The 16,809-nt window shown below is 40.1% G+C and overlaps 1 protein-coding gene across 1 annotated transcript in view; it reads right to left on the reverse strand.

Moving 5' to 3' along the window:
* Nucleotides 1-1,343: 1,343 nt before the first annotated feature.
* PDXK (pyridoxal kinase) overlaps nucleotides 1,344-16,809 on the reverse strand; it is a 42,692-nt gene continuing 27,226 nt past the window's right edge. Inside the window, exons 3-11 of the mRNA XM_086474694.1 lie at nucleotides 15,287-15,391; nucleotides 12,262-12,345; nucleotides 10,285-10,331; nucleotides 7,962-8,047; nucleotides 7,125-7,170; nucleotides 4,348-4,459; nucleotides 2,822-2,958; nucleotides 2,238-2,304; nucleotides 1,344-1,456 (exon numbers count right to left, since the gene is read on the reverse strand). Coding sequence (XP_086330820.1) covers nucleotides 1,344-1,456; nucleotides 2,238-2,304; nucleotides 2,822-2,958; nucleotides 4,348-4,459; nucleotides 7,125-7,170; nucleotides 7,962-8,047; nucleotides 10,285-10,331; nucleotides 12,262-12,345; nucleotides 15,287-15,391 — 797 coding nt within the window. The remainder of the gene's footprint in view (nucleotides 1,457-2,237; nucleotides 2,305-2,821; nucleotides 2,959-4,347; nucleotides 4,460-7,124; nucleotides 7,171-7,961; nucleotides 8,048-10,284; nucleotides 10,332-12,261; nucleotides 12,346-15,286; nucleotides 15,392-16,809) is intronic.

The raw sequence follows: 16,809 nt of genomic DNA on the forward strand, positions 1-16,809 counted from the left end.
CCCTTTCCTCTAATGCAAATTCACTTCATGTCACTGCAAGCAGAAATGCCATTTTAATCTCCCTATGTCATCTGAGACACATAAAGCTCATCAACTGAATTTGGACATAACAACACCCTAGGCCTCATCTTGGGAGGAGCAAGAACCTCAGTCCCATACAGAAATCACACAGAAGTACGAGTGTCAGCATATCTGCCCTACCGGTATAATACACGGCTGTGATGTATAGAACGCGGAAGTTATTTTGAAGCCTTATGAAGCTGAATTTGGAAATAAAGATGTATTAACAATAATGCATTTCTGTCATCTCTAATCAGTATAGGCTGCAGAGACTTACATTATGAACAACTTAATTTTGTACGTTTCACTGCATTTGGTAACTCACTAAACGTTACTAAACTAAAAATACCACTTCTACCACATTGCTTCATTGACAAGCCTGCCAATGGTGCTCACTATTGTTAAGTGGAAGTGCCCTGTGCAGTCTGTAAATACATCCACCCATGAAGAACAAACGAGGGTAGCCAGCTTTCAGGGTAAGAGCTGGTTTCTCTTTTGTCCTTACAGAATGTTTGTCCTTAGTTAAAAACTAAGGAATCAACAAACTCGGCCTTGGAGATAGAACTACAAATTTCTTATCAATGCTACTGAATAAAGGTACAATTTCATTAATGAAGATGTTTCTGGAGCAGCTTTTGGAAGAAAGTATCATGTGGGCACCCACAGACATTAGAAAAAAGCAGCTAGGACCTGCAAAAACCGAAACTGTGCAGCTAGCTGTCCATAGACAAGAAACTGGAGCAGTTATCAGTAACATGAATGACACCACAAGGTCACTTCAGAGTACTTAAATGCCAAACATCTTCAAAGTACTCCTACACACAACCAGAACTTTGTGTGTAGTTTTAACCCTGCTTAGTTTCATAGCAGCTGAGATACTGAATACCAGAGTAAGTAACCAGGTATCTCCAGGAGAAGGGAGCATGGCACTAGATGCCATCTTGAAATACATTTTCGAGTCAGTCAAGCATTCCGTTACCAAATACCCATCTAAAGTCTTTGGCAAGGCAGGAACATTGTACTCTCTTGCCCTGGGTAGTTACACAGACTAAGTGAATTTGACAGCCATTTTGATAGCTGGTAATCGGCTTCAATGCACACTAACTGTTCTGTTTTTAAAACTGAGCAAGGCCAGCACATATGTTTGAGAGTGGGTATCTGCCTATGCTGGGCACTAGTTCATGAAAGTCAGGTTTCTGTCACAGATCTAAGGCAAATATTACAATTTACAGGAAAGAAATGAGGACATCAATACATTGTGCGTTATTGGAGACATACAGCCTTTATAAGACGGTGGCTTTCACTATGATCTCTGGGTTTTCTATGTCCTTTTTGCTTTGGACCATTCTCAGTTCCAGCTGGGCTGAGTTTGGTTTGTTTCCTTCTCCAGCTTGCGCTAAAAAGATGACATCAGAATGTCATTAAAAACAGCAGTATAAAAAGAAACAAGTTACATTGTTCTGTTACCCCACTATTTTTTCTACCCTCCTCCCCTCCCCAATCCTTACTACCCCTGCTAAAGGCTTCCAAGGTGGAAGACTGGAAGATCCAGGTCAGCACTGTGATTTCTTATCACCTCTGTTCTGCACCTCTCTCCAAGAAAGAAACACAGCTCTGCTGTTAATTAGAAAGTGACACAGACATGCTCTGAGAACCCACAGATCCCATCTGGGTCTCCTTAGGAACTGAAAGGCATGGGAACTCCAAGGGGAGAGAAGGTGTGGGGGGGGGGGGGGTGGAAATCGCTCCTCACATGGCCACCACCACAAACAGACAGTTTAGGATTAGTCGATAAGCCCCTATCAATACTGAACACACGCACTCAAAGGAAAAGTGAACGAGCTATACTCAAAACAGAAGCCCTCTTGCATGTCAAACTCAGCATTTCCTCAAGTTCTTCCACCACTGTTTTGCAAAGCAGTCAAGCACAGTAAGGCATGACTGTAGTCCCACTACAAGCTGAACAGTGACATCTTCAGTCGGGTGTCGTCAAACATCGGCTTGGAGGACACAGTAAGGAATAGGCACTGACAAGACTACCGAGCTCTCATTCTGTAAATTCGCTGGCTGATTCTGTACCGAGGGCTGTGTTTAGTGAGGAAACCCAGAAAGCTCTTTGAATGTTTCTTCTGATGTAAATCCAGAGAGCACAAGGGAACAAGGTTTGAATGAATTACCTTTTGCACTCTTAATGGTCCTCTGCAGAACATGTTGCATGGCTGACACAGTCTTTTCACATGCCACCTGCATTAACATAATACATTCAGGCTTTAGTAAAATTTCAAGTGCCTAATTTAGTATTATTATTTCAAAAACACTGCTATCAAGTGGAAAACATGACTGACGATACAAAATGATGACAATTACGTAATGTAGAGTTTGGGAAAAAAAATGTTAGACTGTCTCAATTCTCCCAAAACAGGTATTAGAAACCATACACCTGTATAGAGGACTCCAGGTGCTTAAGGGCAAGAAACAGAAAAGTAGATCTGATAAATCATTTTCAGTGCTTATTATGAAGTGAGAGTAAAAAAAATATAATCACAAACATGCATGCAGTGTCTCTCTCTCTCTAAAGAGAGCAACACCTTATTTGGCAAAATTACAAAATCCATGTAACAGAAATGTAACCATCCAAAGTTGTACTCCAAGGTGAGGTAAAAAAGCCAGTCTTTAAATAATGTCATAGATTACAAATAATTTTAAAAAAAAAACAAAACATAGTCTAAACTTGCAGACAGATTAATAACTTCTCCCACACCTTCAAATTGTTTGGATGCTTGTGTGTCCATGCCAGAAGCATAGCAGCGAACAAGTCTCCTGTTCCAACAAAGACAGCATCCACTTTAGGAGACTCTACTCGAATTCTCTGTGTCATCTTGGTACCATCCGCTTTAGCTACAACACAGATAGGCAGTTCAGTAATAGGCAGACTCAGCAATTAATACAATAGCATTTACTACAAAAGTGATCACCAGATTTGCATTCCTTTGTTGTTTGGAACGTAAAGATGCTAAAGAGTATCATGAAGTTTGTACCAGCTCTTTTAAAAGGTGCAACCTTTCAAAACTTTGCCAAGTTGGGATAGCATTTACAACTGCACTAAGAGGGTGCAGGTAGCTAGCACCTTCATCTTCATGAATGCTTGAGACCCACCTATTTTCATTTAGACAACAGCAGCAGCTTGCTCAGGAAATCACATATTTATGGAGACTGCTGAATCCTAGATGGGGCATCCCAAATCATAATCTAGAGTATCTCCAAGTCATTTAGAAGCACAAGAGCAGCTGTAGACATCACCAAAGAATATCTGATCCACGTGCCATACTGTAATCACCATCGGAATGACCAGACTTATTTCAGATCTGGCATGTACTGAGGGCTAAGACCCACTGACTGATTCTTAGTGGAATCTGTCTTAAATATCAAGACTTTTTCAGTTTCTCAGCAGTTCAGAATGTGATGCCCATATTCAGATCCCTCAGATGGACAAGAAAATGAGATCATATACCATCCCACATAACTATGCCCTTGTCAGGTAAAAACGTTCTGCGACAGTTCAAACACACAGTGAATCTTGGTGACGGTATAGAAGGGGATATAAACAAAGAAGCAGAAGGACATTTTACAACCTATCGGGGAGGAACAATCTGCTAACAGGAGAGTGTAACTTTTCATAAAAGCATTCAAAACATTCACATTTCCTGGTTTATACCACCACTACTTGTCAGGGCCACTACTAGGGGCTTTAACAGCCCTGACCCATCTCACCTAGGACATCCTCCACCCATGCACCCTCTGCCTGCTTGCCCAGGAGCTGCACGGAAGCTCGGGCCTGGGCGCAAGCATCCTTGCCTGAGCTATGTTGTAGGTGTACCTGTTGTAGGTACAGTCCTGCTGTCCTGACTTACTGATTGGATTTTCCAGATGAATCTCGGACCTGGCTTGTCTGACCTTTCTCTGATGATCACTGGACTGTCAACAGGACCTGTCCGCCATCACCACCCCTGTTGTGCTCACCCTATTCAGATACCGCGGGCCTGTGTGCTATGAGGGGAGGGCAGTGCTCTGCCTCTGCTATGATCACGCCCAGTTCCCAGGTTGTGTTCCATCATGGAGCAGCTCCATTCTCACCACTCTCTGACATTACCAGAGGAGAAGTTCACTTCGGGATCTAAGCTCCTTCCAGGCACTACAGATGGGTCTGATGACACTACTCCTTAAAAATAACTGAAAGCACAGAAGAAGTTAAAAGAAAGCAGTTTAACAAAGGAGTCCAAGACTTACTTTTTCTGTGGCTTCCCAGAGCAATTAGGTAGTCATTTCCTAGAGGTGCCTGTAGATCTGAGCTTGTGATCACGACAGTCTCTGGTCCCATGGCATGGAGCATATCCATTACCTTTCCATATGCAAAAAGGCAGGAATTAGTGACTGCAATGTGTGTTAATTAAACCTTGCATTATTCATAGTATTGAGAATTTTTGACAAGCACCTTATTCCGGCATCTTTTGTAAAGAGAGGAAAAGTTTCTATTCAAAGAATTCACTTGAATTAGGGGAATTAATTTGAAATAGGGGAATCAAAACATCCATATTTAAACACACACACTTGTTACAATATACAAGTATCTCTGTTTTTTTTATCTTTGGATGCTCCTCTGAAAAGAATACTCTGTTTCAGCCGTGATCAGAATTTTTGTCTGCATCATGTTTTCAGAACAGAACAAATATACAGACACATGCACCTGAGCTGGCATCTTAAAATGCTTGTTAGAAAGCCAAAAACTCCAGGCCATGAAGTCTTACGTAGCTACTACTTTAAGAGTTAGCAGAAATGAAAAGTTAAAAGCACTAAATCAGAGGCACACGCGCGTCTGTCTCAATCTTCTTTTCAATTTCTGTTTCAAACCCCGAAATACACCTGTAAATTGTGTATCTTTGCAGATGTATTTCCACTCTGTGTGTTCCTCATCTAAACTCATTAACACTCTACTTCTGACATCACAATTGGTTGCTACAGAAGTAAATTTCACAGACAAAAGAATGACTTCAATAATGACTTTAGCATAAAACACATGAAATATTAATTCTCCCAGAAGAGTTTAACTAAAAATCCTCTCAAGCTAGCTATGACTCAGGAGCAGCTGAATGATAAGGATTTACTTCTGTAATTTTTTAATTCTCTATTGATTTTCTTTCTTGTCTAAGCCTCCAAGTTTCTTCAATTGTCAGACCTCTTTGCACAGATATTGGTTGGGTTTTAAAGAAGCACTAAATTCACCAGCATATGCTGACATAATCAACCTGTGAGGTAACATGAAACTCAATTTCATTTCTCAGTCACAATTCACCAAGAACCTAATCACCAGTATTTCTAGTTGTAGGACTTAGCCCCTTCTCCATTAATATTACATCATATTTAATTTTATTTTAGAAGACTATATTGTCATCACTAGTTTCGCTAAAGAAATGAATGAAAGCATGGCACCATGGAAACTCATGCCAGAATTCCTACCACCTCCAAAGTAGACAAATTCAGCATGGATTATTATCAGAAGGATAGCCCTATATATGACAAACAGTTGGAGAGACAGACAGATTAAAATATAATATTCTGCAAGCAACTATTTTAAGGTGTTTCCATTGCTAAGTATAATTCCTTCTCTTTACAAGAGATTTTTTAAAACCCATTACCAATAAGAGCTATCACATGAATCAGTGTCAGAAAACTAACTTGTAAAGTTGTTTAGCACACGCAACTTGTGTTTGCAGCTGAAATATGCAAACTTAAAACTAATGGCTGCTCAGCTAATAGTGTTGTTCTCAAGACTGTGTCTCCACCAGTGAGAACAAGAGTAGAAGAACTGAGTTGTTGTTAGCAGCTAGCAGCATGAAGCACAGTTCATAGCCCTCACCCAGCACAGTGGGGTAATGTAAAACCGGGGGGGGGGTGGTGTGTGTGTGTGAAAGAGCTGAGATCTTTGGTGTTGCTTCCTGCCGTGAAGAGATGGTGATCAGCCCATCTTGTATGACGTTGCTGGAGAAAAACAACAACAAACATTTGGGGTGACAGACCCCAGCTACTCTCCAGGGTGCCACTGCAGCTGCTGTTTGTTTAAAGATTTTGTGTTCCTTTGAAGTTCAAAACCAAACTGGAAGAAATAACATCAGACCATTATGAAAGCACTTGGCTAGTCTACAAAACAAAGAGCTCAGCCTTTCTCAAGACACCAATAAAACCATATTCCTATTTTGTCCTTCATCAGCAAGCCCTGAAGCTTTTCATTTTTTTCAGTTTGTGTAAAAGGGTAAATCCTTACACCTCACTGCAGTATATTTGCGCACCATCTATCATCTCTGTATGGCGATGGTAGCAGCCATCAATGCTGTGGATCTGCCTCTCTTTTGCCAGGAAGCACCCGAAGGCCATCACTCCCAGTCTGGTTTCTCACCTATGCAACTTACCCTTTTGCAACCCAGGTCTCACCCTCCTTGAGTCAATTTAAGGAAGAGAAACAGACCACCAGCAAACGCTGTCAGGAAGAGATTCAGAGTGTATTCAATCAATCCTTGTAAGAGTTTGCTAGTAAGTCCTCTTCCTTGCAGTCTGTATAAGAGAATGGGAAATGGCTGTCCTAACACTCAGCACTGCTGTTGCACGACTCACACGTGGACAGCAGAGGGAGCGACTCACGCAGCTTTCTAATGCCCAGGGTCACCCGGCGTTTTCACACCAGTCAGTGTATTTCCACAGTGCTGATAGCGTGTGGTTACTTGCCATCTGTGCTGCTGCTACCCCTCTTAGACTGCAGAAAAACAAGCTCACAGAGATCTAATCATTACCACTGTAACGCCTTTATCTGTAGCTCTTTCAGGAACTTTCTTCAGAAGTCTGACGCTAGAACAGAAAGTGTTTTGCACCTGGAGTGCAGAAGCTTTAATGATAAATGGAGAGAAAGAATAGAGGCCAAAGTGACTTCAAGGTTAAAGACAAATGGCGAACTGCAGCATTGCAGGCAGGAATACAGAAAGAGATCTTACCCATTGTACCCCATGCCTACTTACCTCTAAAGCTTCTTCTTCTGTGTGAATCTTCCTGCCCGTGAGTAACCTGAGAACGAAACAGAAATCTTAAAAAGTTCCCCAGGCAATGACTGCTTTGTTTACTCTTTGAAAGGAGGAAAGTTTGGACAGCACCACACAGGCCTAAACAGTTTGTAGCTACATGGTCTGCTGTACCAGTCCACTGTCTTTAAAAGTTACGTGCATAGATACACAGTGCTTCTGAAGCGGACTCACACCAGTCCTAATCTGCCTCCTGTAGAGATCACTGTATCATAAAATTCCCTCACAAGTGTCTTCTCTCCATCTCCCACGTAGCTGCTCCCTCCCCTCAGGGGGACAGCCTGTGATGTATCACAACAGACTATCTCCTGACCAGAGTCATAGACAGGATGGGCAGGAGGCATCTAAATTCTTAAGTCCTATGAGATGTTGCCATGCTGGTATTTCTAATTTTGTGGGTTTGAGTCAAACTATCTGTTTTGATATTCTAACATACAATAAGAATTTTCCTAGGAATTGGTAAGGACAGGGAAGGGAAGAGTGGTAATTTTTCAACCTGCCCTAGATACAAGCCTCTGGAGATAAAAAGAGGTAATCATGAAAACGAGACTGGAGGAAACAAAAGAAATTTTTTCTTCACATAATGCCCAGATTTTTTATTGGTTTCAATATGGAGCAGTTGGGGATTTGCTGAAAAGCACCACTTGAAAGTAACAGCTAAGAAACAAACCCCAACACATACATACATGTGGCACTGTATTGAGGAAAAAAATGGGTATCAGTCTCTCCTGCTTTTATCCCCAAGTTTATTTGGCATAAAAGGACGGAAGTACTTACTCAGCTTCAAACTGGTTAGGAGTAATTATATCAGCAACAGGTACAACTTTGTCCCTGTAGACTGGGAGGAGATCCTTGGGCACATACTAGCGGAGAAGAAACAGTATTAGATGTTGTCAGCAGCATCTGAGATGTGGGACTGCAACTCTCCTTCCCTCAGCTTCCTGACAGTTTCCAGTAACCTGACAGCTCCCAGCATACTATTATGTAGCAGCAACCGAAGTGGCAGCCAGTGCACCCTCCAGCTGGTGACAGTCCAACCAACAGCCCTTCTTTCACTAGAGGGGATAGGAAGCACTGTTAAGCAGACAGGCCTAAGCTGGCAGCATTAAAATGAAGCGGTGCCTGGATGAAGAACTCGCCAAGGTGACGCAGCAGCATGAGGAAATACAGTGTCCCAACACGGGGAACCCCTTCTCATGTCCTTACCTCCAAAAGAAACCACTCTGTTGTTGTACCGACAGTACAGAGGCCCTTTGCTGCGGCAGCGCATGCCCACATTGATTGTGTTGTATTGCGGGGCTTAGGAACAAGCAACAGCCATGCTATACGTTATTTTGCCTCCTTCTTTCAGTGCAGTATTTCTAGGGTGTGCTGTACATCAGTATGTGTGAACAGGAATCAGATTTGTAATTCATTCCGTACAACTTAAATCTATAAAGCAGTTCTGATAAGGACATTAAAAATATTTTGCTTGTGTTGCACCCAAGTCTAACAAAATGCCAGCGTGCTTCGCTGCCTGCAGAATCAGCTCTCCAAGTAATGAGAGCCAATGTTCCCTTTTCCGCCTGTCTGTTCCATCTCTATCCCATCTTCATTAGCTAAACACGGCCCATGAGCAAAGGGAGATAGGTTGTGTAAGCAGGTGACATACACTAAGGCATTAAGGGAGCCCACCAGCCTGTATGCTCTTCAGACTTAAAGCTGAAAAGCATCAGCTGTTTTGTCAGAGAGTGGAGCTCAGCTAGGAATTTGGGTTAGATGAGTACAGGGATCACCTCACCTTCCTGAGTCTTAGAGTAACTCAATTTAACAAAACCTTTAATAAAAGTTCATTGTTTACTAGTAGCTGATATTCTTTGGCAGAACCCCACTTGCCAAATCAGGATTAATACCCCCTTTTATCCATGTTGTATTTTCTCTGTTAATCTCATAAGCTACACAGGGCAGGGTGCACGTATACATGTGCCCATGTGTTACTGTCTCCCATTCCAATTGTATCAGCAACAGATACAACCCCACCACAGTGCTGACCACTAGGTGCACCAGAACACCCATCATACTGATACTGAACTCACTCATGTAGCCATGGTGAAGCCATGACGTCAAAGGGACTCTACCTTTAGACAGAAATGCAAGACTAGGTCCCATCTAAATAAATAATAATTTTATTACTTTTTATGGCAGGAATGAGTTGGTGGGTTCCATGTTAAATATTCTCCTCCTCTTCCATCTACCCTATCTTCTACCCAAAAGACATAGGTAGGCCCATGGTTATGACTTCTCCCAAGAGCTAAAGCTTTGCAAGGTGACTCAACAGCTGCTAGATCTCTGCCTTGTTAGAATTAAGCCACGGACAATAAACATTGCAATAGATGTAAAATGAAAGAACAGGACACAAAAGCAATGGCAAATTTATTACTAAATGCTACTTCACGTGATGTTTTATGAGCAGGTAAACTGTAAAAAGGTACAGGGACAAAGAGGAATTCCTACTGCAAGACTAGCTAAGGCAGAAGAAAACACAAAATACCATTATTGCTGATGTCTTCCCACATCTCATTTTTGCTGAAATTATTTGCCAGTTTTGATCAAAAAGAATGATTCTTTGTCAGTATGCAGTCTCGTATTGGCACACAGAACCTTTCTGTCACTGATCACAGCCCAGTCCCTAACAGCTGTTGAATCTCACATGAAATAAGTCAGCTTCATTTAGCTTCAAGTGGTATGTCAATTCACACAATCACTGACAATGCCAGCCAGGCTAACAGCCAAAACAGAGCTCTTGGCAGAAGATGAGGGAACTCCAGTGAGACAAGGAGGGGGAGCAGGGGGATATTTTCCTGTGGACAAGGTCTATATTCCACCTGTTGTCTCAGCAGAGAGTCAGAAATAATCCCTGGGCTATGCAGCCATCATTCTTCTCAGATATTCAAGTCATTCAAATATAGAAAATTGAAGTACAAACTTATTTGATGCTGGCATCCAAAGCCACGCCTAGGTAAAATAGCTTCGTTTTGGTGTTCAAAAACTATTAAATCTTTATACATCTTTATGCAGCAAATATGCACTATACAGAGAATCCAAACAGACAAGTACTAACCATAGAGCCTTCTCCATTCCATTTGTCACCCATCACTGGATCACATACTGTAAAAGAATACATCTAGCTTTAGAAATAGGGTACAGTTACAGGGACCCTGGTGGGAGGGAAAAGTTTTAGGTAACAGTAGTGGGTATGTAACAGCACTGAGCACCTGATAGCTTATATACTCTCAAAGCTCTTGCAGCACACTCAGCTTGAAATTTATAACTAGTGGCTACCAATTCTGAGCAGGCCGTGCGTCTTAAACAATTGTCAGAGCTGTAGTCGCCCTCTCCTACCCGCTTCCATGTTGTTACGTCTGAAGGTGATGAGAATGACAGGGTCTGACTGCTGGGAGTAAATGGGCTTTTGTTACAGAAAATGCAGAGAGCCCTCTCCTTCACTCCCCAACCCAAAACTCTGGAATAGCAGTATGGTGAGGAAGAAACATGAGAGAAGCCAATAGCTGTGAAAAGAGTCCTACTTTTACTTTAGCGTAAAAAGACACACGCCAAACATACACACCAAAGTGCGGTGAGCACACATCAAAAAATTGTGTGTATTACAACGAAACGAGAAGAAAATCCATGCCAAAGTACATAAACTCATACTTGGTGTAATAATATTAACACACATCTGGCATAGGTTCTGAATCATCAGCAGTATTAACAACATATTCCAAGTGCCCTCCGTTCCAAAGTGAGGATGGAAACAGCCTAGCCTTGTACTTTAAAAAGGAACATTGTTCATTGTACTGAAAAAGCTTTAAGCAAGATAAAAAAAGAAATACAAATCCAAAGGTATCAAATCAATGTCCAATCAGTATTTAAGGAAGTGTCTATGAGTAAAAAGAGGGTAATTAATTTTACATTTAAAAAGTATTTTCCTTGCATTAAAATCTATTTATTAAATACAAAGGATCTTAGAAGCCTAGCTGTGTTCTCACCATCTGACCACTTCCTTCCTGTTCTACACAGCTAGATGTTTCTTTCTGCTCATACTCCAACAGAGTTTTCAGCTTTCACTTACTAGTACAAGGCTCTGCTGAACCTGACAATGCAACAGTGTTAATAAAGGCTAAAAAGCAAAAAAAACTGAGCTCACAAAGATATCCCTGCTACATTTTTCTAAATAAGAACTGTGCTTTGTTAATTTTAAGTCAGGTATCACACTCCACAGTATTACACCTTGCAAATCCTGCAAATAATTCTAGATGTTTCCTGACCACCCATTTTTACTGAACCTGAGGATGACAGGCTCAAACCATCATTCACAGTTTTTTATCCCACTAAACCCCGACTGACTTTGCCCTGTCACTCTAAATGCTTTGCTCAATTCAAGCCTATGCTGGTTATGTTCCAAAGTCCTGAAACACTCAGAGTCGGGAAGGAAAGTGGAGAATCTTTTCTCTCAGGTTTAAGTCTGACGTGACACGTTAATGACAGCAGTTGCTAGAGTCCGTAGCTCTTCGAGAGCTCCTAGGTAATCTTAGTAGACTGCACCAGTGTTAAAAAAGCCTTGGGAGCTTAAGCTAAATTATGAAGCTCGTAAGGCACAGTAAGACACTTCTGGGATGCAACGTCAAACTATGGCAGGGCAACACAGGAGGGTCTATCCTGCATTTGACTGACTTGGAAATCAAGGAGAGGCTTCAGCTATCAGCCTGTGCCTCTGAACTATGAGTAGCAGCAGCCGGATGGGATTTCACAAGCCTTTCTTCAATACTGTCCTCAAGGCACATTCTCCTTTGGACGGCATAATGCAAGAAACATACTGAAAGGCATAAAACCAAAAAGATAAAAACCCAACTCCCACAAAACTTAAGCAATACTGAAACGAAACTTCACTGGAGCCCCACACTGGTCCCAGCCAGATCAGAGCACAAGATGGTTGTGAAATGCTGGGTAACATCAGAACAGCATTTTCATCCTAAAATGTGAAAATGATGGGCATACACAATGATGAAGCATAAAGGATTATAATGCACATCCTTACCGTATACTAGGTTAGAATTTTGTTGCTTCAACTCCTGGACAATATCCACCACCATTGCAAGAAACGATGTGTCTCTTGTATACCCTTTGGGGAAAAAAATTAGACACTTGAAGTCTATTTTCATTAATGCTTTTTTTTTTTTATATAGAAATGCTGCATACTTCTCATTCTTTTGAGTGATGCATTTTTAGAACAAAGGCGTCTTCGTGTTTCATTCAGGAATAATAGGTGGAAGACAAATTCAGATAGTGCTTGCACAACTACAAATATAACCTTAAAAATCCATTTACCAATTACGTTATACATAATGGGCTCATACAACTTCAAAATGATTGAACATATATACAAAAAGGTCAGGCTGAAAGGAAAAAACCATGCATTTTCTTCAAAACAGCAGTCCAAATCAGTACTATTTATCATGTAAGTAAATATCTGAAATTCCATATACTCTTCTAGTACTCTGATTTGAAGCAGGTTTTTTATTATTATTAATGTTGGTGCTGATACAGTCCAACACATTAATGCAACGGAGAATTAATCTTGAATATTTTAAAGCAATGGTCAACATACCAATAAAATTCCTGTTTTCAGGCTTCACAGTGAAATAAGCTGCCAATAAGTTTTATTATATCTCAAGACCCTAATCACAATGCTAGCACTACAATATTCTTATTTAATAATGAATTTCTTTATTTTATAGACATTTATTTATATATTTTTATGTATTAACTTTATTTTCAACATTTATTCATTAATAATTTGATTTTAATTTATTTTAGTTTATTTAATAGTATTCTTTTTAGCAAGGTAGCTTCTTCAAACCTTCAGCTTGGGAATGTCCACTCTACTAAAACATTTAAAAATTCATTTTGGAGATTTTTAAAATTATTATTGGCAAAATTGATCAATTCTTAGATGCTGCAGAGAAATGGAAAAATCTTCCAAGATTTTTGGCCAAAATACTTTGTCTTATGTCTACAAAATGCTGATAATCAGTCAAAACAGTCAAGCAAAGATTTTTGTTTAAAATCATGTGTGATGGTAGATTGGCCGAAAAAAATATAGAGTATGATGAGCACTATTGACAGAGGTGTTTCCAAAAAATGACACTGAATTCGAGTTTATCTCTTGAGTGTTTTACTGTAAATGAAACAATTATATGAATCTCTACAGTTAACTTAGAGTCACAAAATTTAACAAAGTGTTATTTTATGTAATCAGCCTAAAGATAGTAATTTCCACCTCAGCCAAGATATCTACAGTCATCAGACATACAATTACAGTCAAATCCCATCTCCTGACAAATCAACTTGTTTTCAGTGTTTGAATAATCATATCCAGGTTGATGGAGGTACAAAGTACAGTAAATGGCTGTTCCTGTTTGAAGGGAAATATCTGTCCTTTGGCCCTGAATGAAAAAATTAATTTTAAGTTCAGCCACAGTGCAACTGAACACTAAAACACAGAGCGTTATTAGATCTCAAGAAATTCATGCCACTTCTACCCATGCCTTCTCTTTGCCCATACTGAAAATAGCTACACCAAACGAGATTTTTTTAAACATGAACAACACACTGACCCATCTACCCACAAGTCCTATTTTCAAAGGCACATTAATAAATATTCCTTTTATTCTCCAAAATGACTTCTTCCTGAAGATTTCTATTTTTCCTTCTACCGTTTTTAATCTCTTACATCTGTTTTGCCAGTACAAGATAGTGATAGGAAAGGAGTTGGGGGTCTCTTCCAAGAATTCAAAGTAAAATAAAAAAGGAACATTTTATCTAAAAGAATATTCAAATATTATTTACAAACTTTGCATACTAACATCTCCCGAAAACTCCTACAATACAGTGTGGTTTTCCTGGAAGTGTCCTCTGTGAGAGTTCTTTCAAGAAAAGAAAGGGTGTTTGTCTATTTTTCAATCACAAAGAACCCCTTTATGCTGGAATTAATTTCTTAACCTTAGTTCAGTCTATTTTCTATGTAGTCTCCTTTACTTCACAGGTATTCCCTGAAAAAAAACTGACCCTTCAAGCCAGAAAAACTGCTTTGGGGTTACAATCTACGCACTTAAGGTTTCCAGTTTTCCTTGTGTATAAAGACTTTCCTACATGTGGAGGCCACTGAAATCCATCAAATCTGGCAATATATTTCTGTTTACCTTCAAAAAGTGATTGTTCGCTGCTATAAAAAAATTGATACAGTAACCTAAACCAGACGCATAGCTCTCACTGAGGTGAAACCCGATCAGTAATGTATATCTGAGAAGCAGGAATTGGACGAGAAGCAGTTTTTAATAAAAACTGCACATAGAATCTCTCCTTTCTATAAAGCACTCTACAAAAACTTCTCTTTGCCTGTATTTATAAACACTTTGCACCTAGTGGCAAGCAAAGGAAAACACTGCACAGTCATCATGCCCTGTAGAACTGTATCCACTCAGAGGATCCACATAGTAACAAGAGCAAAAAGAAGAAAAAAAAAAAATAAAAAAAAAATATCAAGAAATAGGACAGAGTCAAAACCAAAATCCAACCCTGCGTATACTTTGCTCTGTAACCAAAGAACCACCCCTTAAGGATGAAGTAGAAAAAACAAGGACAGACAACTGTGTATAAAATCATGCCATAGTACTGCAGAGTGCTAGTACTGCAAATCGAGGACAAAGGGTTAAACTTACATCTCCATAATAAATTTTAAAATAATACTCTGACATTCCTCATCCTTTTTTCAGTAGAGACACTCCCAAAAACATTAATTAAGCCTGTATATGACTGGTCTGTACAAGTCTGTAAACTATACAAGGGGATCAATTTACCCACCCAATTACAACCTTCAGGCTGGAGAACACTTGCTGTTTCAAACTAAACAGCACGAGCAGTTGAGACTATAATATACCGATCAAATTGCAGGAGGAATCAAAGGAGGGAAAATGTAATTGCTTGGTTTGGAATAAGGAGGGATACAGTTTATATTTTTCATTTATGTCTCATGGGAACTCCAAGGAAGAAGTTGTTCTTACCTGTGAGTACATAATCATACCGGTTGACCTTGTTCAGCTTAAGTCCTTCATAAAGTTCATGAAGTTCATCTGAATTTAACACCTGACCCTTCCAGTGGGCATAACCTGCAAAGTAAACACCAGATAATTTTTCAAGAGCGTAGATTTTCTATTTAGGATCACACAGATTATACACTTAGAGAGACTGTATCAGACATTAGCACCAGAAAGCATTTCCACCTTCTCTTCCGTAAAACGCTGTTGTTGAATGAAAGCTGCTGTCAGCAGAACAGTTAACGTGCTTAACTTCTTAGCACTTCTGTTTCCCAAAGGAACAGGAGTGACTACACTGGAGTTTGACTGTCCATTTATAGCAAATCAAGCAGAGCACACACAAGCTCCTGCAAGTTTTCCCACAGAGCTTATGCAATTATCCCTTTTCTGTGTGGACGGGGACAAACGTATGTTTTAGACTTCACTGGAAAGGGGTGTCAGTATAATCTATTTTTGTTATTTTATCCTATTAAGAAAAGAAAAAGATCGACAGTTAGATGACAAGCTTAAACAGGCTTGTGGATCTGTGTGGACACAGGCATGCAGCACTGCTGCACCCATCAGATACGGCATTCATGGGGACCTGCATGTAACGAATACAGTAAGCACAGCAGAACACTGTCATGGATACTTTTCAAACATACAAAGTAATCTGATAGATTTTCTTCCAAAAATAGCATAGTTTTAACGCTGAGGATCCTGGAGGAGGCAAATGAGTATCAGAAAGACACTATAAACAGACAAATAATATCCATATGCTCTTATCCTTGAATGATCTCTCAGAATTACAAGCCAATATTCTTGGCTGAGAAGCGGATGGAAGGTGAAGTTACTTGGGAGAAGCTGAACTGATTTCAGCAAACAGTGGACCAAGCTCCACAGCAGCCAATTTTGGAGGGGAGGGGAAGGAATAATTCTTTCTTGACAGATTCTAAACATCTGTTGAAAAATGTAAATGCACTTTGTACCTTGTCATCAAAGCTTGCCCATCTAGAAGGCAACCATTACTCCCCCATAGGCAAGAATGGGACTTCCTCCAAGATATCAGATGAAGCACCCACAATTTAACTCTTCCAACCACCATAAATTCAGAGTTTGTTAAAAAGCTTATCTTTTTATTAACTGGAATTGGGAAAAGTGAAGTGTTAAATGAGGTATCTTTTTCCACACCATCCCCATGTGAAGACAAGGGTATTTTGTTCGTTTTACCTTCCGTTCTTGGAGTTAGAAAATTCTGTGATAAAAACTGTTGGCTTTACTTATCACTCTAAACTGTGTTATTAGAGTAACTGCCAAAAGGTCCCTAGAGCCTAGGCTAAGCACATTTTTCAGCTTTCCTTCTTATGAATGCAAATACACCCACAGTAGGGTGAGCAGATGGATCATTTTGTCCTCCTCAGCTCACAAAGGCCTAGCCTCTAACACATGACTCTGTGCCAGCTGGCTGGGGGACTGACTCACATCAGCCACTACAATTCTCTTCCTAGAAA

Source organism: Leptosomus discolor, chromosome 1 (genome assembly GCF_034619465.1).
Source record: "Leptosomus discolor isolate bLepDis1 chromosome 1, bLepDis1.hap2, whole genome shotgun sequence".
NCBI lineage: Eukaryota > Metazoa > Chordata > Aves > Leptosomiformes > Leptosomidae > Leptosomus > Leptosomus discolor.